This window comes from Nomia melanderi, chromosome 9 (genome assembly GCF_051020985.1).
Source record: "Nomia melanderi isolate GNS246 chromosome 9, iyNomMela1, whole genome shotgun sequence".
NCBI classification, from domain to species: domain Eukaryota; kingdom Metazoa; phylum Arthropoda; class Insecta; order Hymenoptera; family Halictidae; genus Nomia; species Nomia melanderi.
In genome coordinates, this window is record NC_135007.1 from 15,585,450 (window position 1) to 15,596,176 (window position 10,727).

Here is a 10,727-nt window from a genome sequence, read left to right on the forward strand (position 1 = left end):
GTCACGGGGCGGGAGGGGGCGGGGGGTTGCATCCGAGCCGCGGAGGATCTACCGATCGCGGCCGATCCGTGTGAAGAAAAAAAAAAAAGGAGAAAGGGAATTATCGCGCTCCAGTTTAATTTATTTAATCACGGTCCGCGGCGCGAGAGGGCGCGGATTATAAAAATAACGGGAGCACGCGTGGCGTACGCGCCGTCGACGCGGAAAGAGAATGTACGACGCGACGACCGCCGTTACACGTGGAAGGTTTGCGATAGCGTAATATAAATGTTCTGTGAAATGCGCGGATTACCGGGTAAAAGCCGTGCTTCTCCGTTGCTCCCGTGACGCGTTACAAGTGGCCGTTGCGACGATAGTTGCCATTACGTCGAGCGAAATAGAGTAGGTTATTTTCGAGCGGGTATTTTATGGAAATAATTGCGAAAGGAAGAAGAAGAAGACGTGTGTCGCTTTGTCGCTTCGAGGGGAAAGCAAAATAAAGATCGAGCCGCCGTAAATATAGACGAAGCACGGTGGATGCCGCGATAAACCGGAATGGGGGATTTTTATGCATCTGGATCGAAGCGATGGAAACGTTCGGACAATTAGATGTTAGGTTATACGTGTTATTAACACTTTGCGCTCGAAAGTTTTTCGCTGGGAACATTCAGTGTTCTCCAATGAGACGCAGACGATGTTCTTTCAAACTAATTAGAGAGAAAACATATATAATTATAGATGCATGCAAAGCTTAATATTGTATATAAGACTTTATAATTTTGCAAATCAAATCAAGTGACTGAGGGTCACCTCTCGAGTGCAAAGGGTTACTTTGCTGACGAATGAGATCAAACTCTCATATTTCGAATACCGAGTTGCGAACGAATGATTCTATAACTCAATTAGCAAGGGATGTGCTTAGTTTCCATTTTCTGTATTATCTAAGCATCCGATATACAATTTTGCCGAATCTGCTGAAGGTTTCGTGTTCTTCGGAGAATCTTCATCCGCAAAGGGTTGACGCTTGGCCAACCGAAAGAGAGATCTCCCACTTTTCACTTAGTATTGCCTTTTATTTTGTTTACCCTTTGTTGTTTAGTAAGTTTAGTAAGTTTATTAAATGGGGTTCTTTTACAAAACACAGTTTCTAACCGAGTTGAATGAGTTCGATAAGAAATATTGGAGCAGGTTGTAGTTACAGTTCTTTTTACGCGGTCGCTTCAGTGTTAACCCTTTGCACTCGAAAAATTTGTCACAAGAAATATTCAATTTATTTTTATCTATTCAGAAAATGAGGAACAATGGTACTTTATTTCCACATTTCACGTATCGACAGATTACTCGAGACTTAACGTTAAATACGAAATTTTACAATTTTGATGCGAGTAGTGACTGAGAGGCACCCTTGGAATACAAAGGGTTAATATACAAAGCATAGTGAATATTATAAAAAATATTCTAACAAAGAGGAATTAATTATTACAAGTCTCACGCGGACATACTACCAACGTAACGAACATTTCATCGGAAATCAAACGTTCTGTACAAACGGTATTTAGAGGCCGGAAATAAAAGCGGTCGTAAGGTGTTGCACCTGTAATTACACAATTTACCGCTTAAACAACATTCGCCCGGGAAGAAGCGAGTGTTTGGACGTTTCGATTCGGGGCGCAGCGTGCGCGCGGACGTGGACAAGCACCGGGACAACGGGGACGGCTTTTAATCGAGCGAGAAACACAATGTTTGCGTCGCAGGCTGACGGTTCAATTTTCTAACGATACCTTAACGACGACCTCCAGGTAAATATTTGACGAGTGCGTGGACGTTCCTCGTCGGAACGACAGTGGGAAGAAGCGCCGCTCGATCGGCTATACGCGGCCGGCTCACGTGCGCTCCTCGTACGAATGGCACGACAGGTGAACGCCTAGTTAAACGACGCTGTGTGCACACCTTCGCGAGCGTTCCAACGAAACCGAAAAACGGGGCGGTCGGCAAACTGGTTATTAAGACTTTCGCTGCTCGGGAACGCTACCATCTGAACCTCGATTCGAATTTTTAAATGTACGACTAGGGAAACGCATTAACCCTTTGAACTCTGTACGCTCTAATGTTGCAGGAATAATATTAGATATTCTAATGAACCTTAAAGAAACCAGCCTACAATTATTAGATTCTCCACACATCCAAATTTTGTACTAAGAAGGAAAAAGATCTAAGAAATGTTATAGCAGTTTTCATTTTCGCTAGAGATACAATAAAAATTAGTCGCAGTTGCTGATAGATTACAGAACCATCTGGAGTGCTAAGGGTTAATACACTTGCAATTCAATAAACGAAGAATATTAACGCCTTGGGTATTGTTGGCACTTAATTCCTTGCCTTACGATTGAATTTCCTAGGTGCATTTATTTTTAGAACAATAATGAACAATAATGTTTCGATTAAACTTAACTCAATGACATTTATCTTTGATGAACCACATTAGAAATCTTCGTGACACGATATTCTAAAGTAAAGACACTCCGATCCGACGCGAGTGAACTCTAATTGAACAATTACACCTTCCCTTACTCGTACATTCCACGAATAATTATTTCAGATCGTTTAACTCAGTTCAGCTCGATACTTCCACGGTTCCAATACGCTTCGTTGTAAACACGCGTTGACGCAACGTTCTGGCGAAGGATTAAAACACTGTTGAGTAATAAACTCGCGACAAACATCACGTAAAGATACGAGAAGGTCAAAGCGAAGATTGAACTAGGAAATCTTGCGGTCCCCAAGATTACCGAGAGATCCGTAGAACTCTCCAGCGTTCGAATTCTCGGGCCGCATTTTAATAGTGATGCAAGAACCGTTATCGCCCGGTTCCGAGATACGGATAAACTAGTGATGCAATGAAACACTCGGGTCGAGTGACGTCTGTCTTCCCCGAACCCGTTTTCTGCGTCCCCGTTTCCGTTCACTTCTGCAGTCTCGTCACAGTTCGATTAGACGGCGCGCGTCACCTGCGTTATCATTGTCAGTTACAACGGAATCCACCAGCTGGTTATTCCTTCGACGTAATCGTATCGCGTTACCGAGAACATTGAGAACTTTCGATCCACTTTCCCGTGAGTCCCGGCGTGCGTCATCGGCCGTCATCGGGCGTCCCCGCGATTCGGCCCCGATCGCCTCGCGACCGATCGGGGATGCAGCGCGCGCGTCGATCGAGCTTCGACGAATTCGAGTCGACTCTCTAATGCATTCCGAAGGGATCGTTGAACTTACCGAGGTTCGGGAACTCCTGGGAAGCTCGGCTGAGGGCCTGGAACAGGAAGGGTGACATTAAGATGCATGGTCAAGCGAGGAGTTCATTTTAATGAGGACAGTTCACGGCTCGCGTTTGTGGAACAGTCGTTGAACCCCTGAATGTTTCATCGTCTTGAGGACACGTCGCAAAGGGAGAGTAGGGCACGAATCAATCAATAATACTGTAGCTACATAATTTAACCCTTTGTAAGCCCGTGTAACTTTGAAGTCGCATACCAGTATACTGGCGTCTTGTTGATTTACTTCATTTTGCAATGAAAGTGGTGAATAAAATGTAATCAGTAAACTGAAACTTTCGTACGCTCAGGCGTGAGAGTTTAACACGTTAAGCGCCATGTCAGCCATTGGTGACTGACGCTTCTGAATGACTAGAGAACAATCGTAACGTACAAGATAACTGATGTGAAATGAAAATGTTTGATAACGTAATTATGTTGATAATAGAGTTATGCGAACATTGTGACGTCAAATAATTAATAATTGTTCCTGCTTTTCTTTGCTACAACAGAAAAACTCTACGGGAGAACGCTTAAAATTTCCGTGGCGCTTAACGTGTTAACGCCATTGTAACTAGAAAGTTGCAGAATATATTCATTTGGTGGAATTATTGGAACTATCGAATACATTGTTAATTCGTGTTCATATGTGAATATTTAGTAATTTTCTACTGCATAGATTTTGTTATCCCATAGAGGGTTAACTTGCTTCCACCGAGAAAACATCGATGAAGATCTGATAGTAGGTAATTGGGGTACATGTCAGTGTGATCTCAATCAAAATCGGCGTAAACATTTACAAAATAATATTTCTAAAATCCAATATACGTGAATTTGACGGGTTCCGTAAATCTAGTGTTAAAACAGGTAGAGATTGCAATAAAATAGAATGTCTGACTCGACATAGAACTGCTAAGGGTTAAAGGTAGAATTACTACGAGTTGGTGTGGACCATCTCTGGTTAAAAATTTGACACTGGAACACTGATAATTTTCTGAGAAATTGGACACATCGATTCAGAGGAAACCAAGCTAGAACACAAGAAGATTGTAACCTCGATAAACGTATTTTCATAAGTGAGGAACAAGAGAACAATTTCACACGTTCCAACCGAATCTTCAGGAATATTCTATACTTCGTTATGTCACACTTAAATTCATAATCACTCGAATTCTGATTCCGTATTTAATCACTATTTACGATTACAATTCATCTTGTTTAAAAGATGAAGAATCGTAATGTCAACGATTAAGCCTATCGAAGAGAGTGGTTCTCAAACTTTCTCGCGCATGACCCCTCTTTATCATCGAGATTATGCCGCGACCCCAGATGTAAGTACAAAATAAAGATATAAAAATCAATATTTTCCCATGAACGATCCCTTTCATACAAAATTTCTCGCGAATGTTAGACGAATCGCTGAAACCAATGTTTCTTTAAACATTCCTGTATCCGAACGAGATTTTCGTGGCCAACACTTCGGTTTACTCGAGTTAGAAGTGAAACGATTAAAATTCATAATCGACGCTTAGGCCGGAGCTCCACCAGATTCTCGATCGTCGATGGAAGGGTCGTTGAACCTTTGAACGTGATCGCCGGGATGGCGTGGCCACGGTCAAGAATTTGGACATTGAGGCACGGCCGAGCGGCCGGGACGGGATCGAGGAGACGCGACGAGGAAGAGGGGATCCCCCGAGCGGGGCGAGCCCGGAAAAAGAAGAGGAAGGAAAGAAAGCGAATGGACCGGGAGGAAATGGGGAGGGGAATTGTCCGAGAGAGCCGGAAAGTTGTTTGTACGAGTCGCCGAATATAAATACGAAACTCGGGGCTAAAAGTCACCAGTAGAAGAAGCGACGGTACGTTGAGCCGGTCGCGAGTACACGGACGCGGGTCACCGGCTTTTTAGTGCGCGATTCGGAAAGTTTACGAACGCTGACGCAACGACCACTCGAATAACAAATAGGAAGAGTATAAATAGTGCACCGGAGCTGTCGAATTCAGTTTCATACGCGTAAGTTCTTCATTAGCGATCGAATATGAAGGTATTAACCCTTACTCGAGGTGACTCACCATTTGATTTCATAGAGTGAAACTATAAAATTTGATATTTAATATTATATTCCCTGTAATGCATCGTTTTGAGGAATATTCGAACAAAGTAGCTTTGCTCCTCTATGCACGCGTGATTTCTCGTCGACTTAGTTTCACGAAATATCGACTTTGTCTCATTAGAAAATGTTCAAATATTTCTAGTGAGAAACTTCCGAGACATTTGTCACTAGAAATGTTCAATTTATTTTTATCAGATACAGATGACATTTTTTAACTTAACGAGGACTCTATTTACAAAATGAGGAACACTGGTATTTTATTTCCACGTGTCACGTATCGACAGATTACTCGAGACTTAATGTTAAACACGAAATTTTACAATTTTGATGCGAGTGGTGACTGGCACCTTCCGAGTGAAAAGGGTTAACACTGGATTCAAGGAATGAGTCGATTTTACTGATAATAAATTTTATAAACATTAACACTGGAACTACCGTACCAGTCAAACTGGTTTCGATTTTTTTGTTTAGCAGTTATTGATATCTTCGAAATGATTTTGAAAGTAGCCTCATTTCAGTACTATAACGAATGCCTGAACAAACTGAGAATAATCTATTGTTAGTTTTTATCGTATTAAATGCTCTAGTTCTAGTGTTAAATGTTTGGGTCGATTTTAATCATCTACCTCCAAATCTCTAATTTCCAAGATCTAAATGAACGAGTGTCGATCTTTCTAAAATGATAGAACAGACTGTAAATTTTGTCCATCGAATCATCTGTCATTCTCTGTAACAGTGTCAAGAAAGAAGGCCTGAAAAATGTACATGGTCGAGGAGTACGTGAACGCCTGCAAGTTTCAGTACCGAGATGCGCTCGAAGTGATCGAGGAATTCGGCAAAGAGATCTCAGAGATGAAGGGCAAGTGCATAGACATCGGCTGCGGTCCCGGTAACGTCACCAAAACGCTGCTGTTGCCGAAACTAGCACCGGAAGTTCAAGTAGTCGGTAAGGGAATCGTGGAACTTGCTTCTTCGTCGACAGACCTCTTAACCCTTTAACACTAAAACTACCAGAGCGGTCAAATGACCCATGCCTGATGTCTTCTTTTTGCAATTGTTAGGAAGGTGACAAATGCTTCTCTGAGAAATTATTAAAGAAATCCATTTAGCACTACGCAAATTGAATTGTGAATCAATTAAAGTCTGAACAGATGCACTCTTGGAGTTTCTTTTTCAAATTTTCAAAAGTTTCTCTTCCTAGCAATTGATATCTTCGAAGCATTGAATATTCGAAATGATTTTGAAAATAGTTTCATTTGAGTACTATAACGAATGTCTGAAGAAACTGAGAATAATCTACTGTTTCAATTTTTATAGGAATTGCATATTAATTAACCCTTTGAACTCTGTAGGCTCCAATATTGCTTCAGAAGTAATATTAGATATTTTAATGAATCTTAAAGAAACTACCCTACAATTATTACATTTTTCACACACCCAAATGTTGAAGGAAAATAAAAGATCTAAGAAATGTTACAGCATTTCTCATTTTCGCTAGGATTACTATAAAAATTAGTTGCAGTTGCTAGATTACAAAACCATCCAGAGTGCTAAGGGTTGAATGCTCGGTATCTAGTGTTAATGACGAAGCAGTTGTATTATAGTTACGAAATAAATCATAAGGCTAATTAAGGTTAATTGACTCGAATCTCCAGGGGCGGACATATCGAAACCAATGGTCGAATACGCAAGGAAGAAGTGCAGCGAGGAGAAACGTTTGTCCTTCATATGTTTAAACGCCGAGACCGAAGATCTTCCTAACGAGTTAGTCGAGCAGTTCGACAACGTCTTCTCCTTCTTCTGCCTCCACTGGTGCGTGAATCCATGGTACGTCTCGTTGCTATCTCCCCATTGAGTTCCTCTTCGATAAACATTAAAATCTGCACCTAACGCGAGACAGTTCTCACTATACATTCAAAATTGCCCAAACAAACGATGGAACCGTGACAAACCTCCACGATACGATCAATTCGTCAAACGATTTACCTCTTCAAACGTTTAATCCAACGTTCTCTCGCATCCAGGCGAACGTTCAACAACATCTGGAGGATGCTCCGACCCGGTGGCACCGCGCTGACGATGTTCCTGGCGCGCAACGACGGCTTCGACGTTTACATGAGCCTGTACGAGAATCCACGGTACCGGCCGTACATGCAGGTAACGAATTTCCGAGAAATCCCCCGGAATCGCCGAACGAAATTACCGGTTCTCAATCTCCACCGAAAGTACCTTCATGGTTTCGGTTAATCGAGGACTGAATACAAAGTAGCGTGCCGTGCCTGTAATTTTGTCTCTGGCAGTTCCACTGGTACGTTATTAAACTCCTTACCCGACGCGTTTCGTTCCGCAGGATGTAGACTGTTTCGTCCCTTACTATCACAGATGCAAAGACCAACGGTCTTCCCTGAGGAGAATATTGGAACACACCGGGTTCGAGGTTCTGCACTGCAGCAAGAGGGAGAGGAGCTACATCTTCCAGAACGAGCAGTCGCTGATCAGTAAGCGAAATAACAACGATAAAATCAACGATCACAGACGACGAGGAATAAAGTAATTAAACGAATGTTCAACTCGACAGATCACCAGCTGGCGGTGAACCCGTTCATCAACAGATTTCCAGAGGAGCTTCGCGAGGAGTTCTTGGAAGATCTAACGCAGGGACTGCTGAGGCGGAAGATTCTGTTCCGCCGCGACACCGACTGCGACCAAAGGGGGTACAGGATCTTGGACGTGTACGACATTCTCGTGGCGCACGTTAGGAAACCCCTGGAAGAAGCCTGCCACGAGGACCGTTAGGAGTGTTACGTGTTCGCTGAAACGTGCAACGTTGTTACCGTATTATTACCATAATTCTACTGTTAATAAAAAAAACCATGGAAAATTTACTCACTTTCGTTCCTCTCCTTGCGAACACGAGTTTCAACGGTAAACGAACGATCTCGAGGGAATTAGACGTGCGAACGGAATTTAACGTGCGTCCGCTTCGTTTCCGACTGGCGAACGGGTATTTCCGGCGGCGGAAACGGGTGGGATGGAATGAATGGAGCCGTCGGGATGCTTGGACTCGGAGGATCCGTCGGACAGCAAGGTACACCGTGGTTCTGCGTCGTTTCTACAACACTAAACTTTATTGTACACTATATATCTTTGATTTTACAATACGGTACAGCCATTTATAGAATATCGTTTAAAACTCATATATCGTCGTTACGGGTAATAAGTGGATCTGTTGCGGTGCTTACGTGGTAACCATACACAGGGTAGTAACAATTTCGCTAACGCTTCCCTCCTAAAAAAGTACGCCCAAGTCGTGGAAGCTGCTCGAAACCATGGACATCGATCGGCTCCGGCACCGTGGAGCTTCCCCGAGTTCCCAGCGACGCGCGATGAACTTCGCGTCCGCGTCTTCGACCCCCCGACCCTCTGGATTCACCGGTGAACTGCGGCTTTCGCGCGCTCGCACGTCTCGTAGAATACAATAACGAAATTCAATGACAATTCAACGGAGACTTCGTCGTGGTCGGAATGCTCAACAGACGTTACGAGCTTTTCACCCTTGCAGATCATTTAACCGGTTAACTGCGTTCGACGAGTATACACGTAAAACTTGACACGATACCAATTCTCAGCGATGAATTCTTTTTTTCATATAAACGTGTAATTCTTCGGTTCGCTCCATTTTTCGACTTTATTGCACAGAACCAGAGGTTTTTTCAAGAGATTCCACATTTAACTGGTTAAATGACGATGAACAACGAATATAGTGAGAAATCGTTTAAACGACCGTCGTTCGCGTATCCGCAGTTCACAGGTGAACGGACGCCATCTTCGTTTCCTCGAGGGAAGCGCCACGGTCTCGGGAACCAGCTACGTCGGAACGTTTACGGAAGCGGGACCGGAAACCCTAAACGAAAGCAATCCGAGCTTCTACCGCGGTTCGCGAACTCTACTCCCGACAGAACGTAGGAATTCGTCGATCTCGCAGCCGACAGTCGAGCGTCTTCTTCCGGGTTCAACCCCGAATTATCCACCTGCTGTGTTTACTGTCTCTGATAGCGGAGAAGTTTAAACCGAGTTTCACTTGGAAAAATAATGGGAAGCTAATTATACGAATGATCGGTGAAACTCCTTTTAACACTTTGACTGCCAAGTAAATAGCCAAAACTCTCATGCCATCGAAATAGTTCTCTTAATAAAGCATACACTAAAGTGTCAAGATTCTTCGTAACGGTTACTTTACTACATTCTGTGTATCTCACACAATTAATGAAACTTAGTTCGTTCGATACGTCACCAAGAAAACGAATGTTCAAATTACGTGGCAGTCAAAGTGTTAATTTGAGTCGAATGTCTTCGTCTTCTCGTTAACCATTTGCACTCGGAAGTTCTTCACTAGAAATATTTGAACATTTTCTGATGAGACAAAATCGATATTTCGTGAAACTAAGTCGACGAGAAATCACGCGTACATCGAGGAAGAAAACTATTTTATTTGAATATTTCTCAAAATGAATATAGGGAATATAATATTAAATATCAGATTTTATAGTTTTACTGTATGAAATCAAGTGGTGAGTCACCTTTCGAGTGCAAAGGTTAACTTTCTCTTCGCGGCGAGTTTGCAACGGATTCTTGATTAGCGATGCAGTAAAAGCTGACAGTCGAATGATCGTTAGTGAAATATTGTAATTGCAGATAACGTTCAATTGAAACTACGAGTGGAAACGTTGAGCAAAATCTCCTCTCGGAGGCGGTAAACACAGCTTCAACCTTGAAACGCGTCGTCGCGCTCGACCGCGCCGCGACATCGTCCCTTCTGGCCAGCTACGGGCTAACACAGAGCTACGGTCAAGCGAAACAATTGTAAATGCGTCGAAATCGAAAAAGTATTCCGAAACGTACGAAAACAGTCCAAAGGGGAACGCATCGAAGAATCGTCGGATCGATCGTGGGACGCCATTGGTGCGGGCGTACGTTAAAAAACGGCTCAAAAAATCCTTATCGTTACGGAAGTTCTGTGCGGATCCGCCGGCAGCGACGCGGAGAGCCGAAGCTGAACCGATGCATCAATTACCTCGAACGTTCTTACACGATTCGCGGAATCTCCACCGTCGAACGTTCGCAATCCGAGCTCTGCCCTCTCGGAACGGCGTGCCCGGAGTCTCCAACGTTCGCTTAATTAAACAATATCATCGGGATCACCGTTCCCAAAGGGCGCAGCTCGCAAGAATAGTCGAAAGTTGCAACGGTGCAAGCTAAACCATTGTGCGCATGATGGCGGGCTAGAGGCTCTCGAAACTTCGCGTGACAAGATCGACGAAGTGCAACA

The 10,727-nt window shown here is 43.4% G+C and overlaps 1 protein-coding gene across 2 annotated transcripts; it reads left to right on the forward strand.

Annotated features, from left to right (window-relative positions):
- Positions 1–5,113: 5,113 nt before the first annotated feature.
- jhamt (juvenile hormone acid methyltransferase) lies at positions 5,114–8,283 on the forward strand. Of its 2 annotated transcripts, none has more exons than XM_031989679.2 (6): positions 5,114–5,298; positions 6,135–6,344; positions 7,054–7,210; positions 7,423–7,555; positions 7,749–7,896; positions 7,977–8,283. In XM_031989679.2, exons 2-6 carry the CDS (start codon positions 6,158–6,160, stop codon positions 8,192–8,194), a joined length of 843 nt encoding a protein of 280 aa, XP_031845539.1. In that variant the 5' UTR covers positions 5,114–5,298; positions 6,135–6,157; the 3' UTR covers positions 8,195–8,283. The 2 variants fall into 2 exon arrangements, with proteins under 2 accessions (XP_031845539.1, XP_031845538.1); XM_031989678.2 differs by having other exon boundaries at positions 5,115–5,298; positions 7,054–7,225.
- Positions 8,284–10,727: the final 2,444 nt, after the last annotated feature.

Coding starts and splice junctions, on each gene's coding strand:
- jhamt (XM_031989678.2), top strand. CDS start 6,158: ATGTACATGGTCGAGGAGTACGTGAACGCCTGCAAGTTTCAGTACCGA. Junction 6,345..7,053: donor ACCGGAAGTTCAAGTAGTCG/GTAAGGGAATCG, acceptor TCGAATCTCCAG/GGGCGGACATATCGAAACCA. Junction 7,226..7,422: donor CACTGGTGCGTGAATCCATG/GTACGTCTCGTT, acceptor TCTCGCATCCAG/GCGAACGTTCAACAACATCT.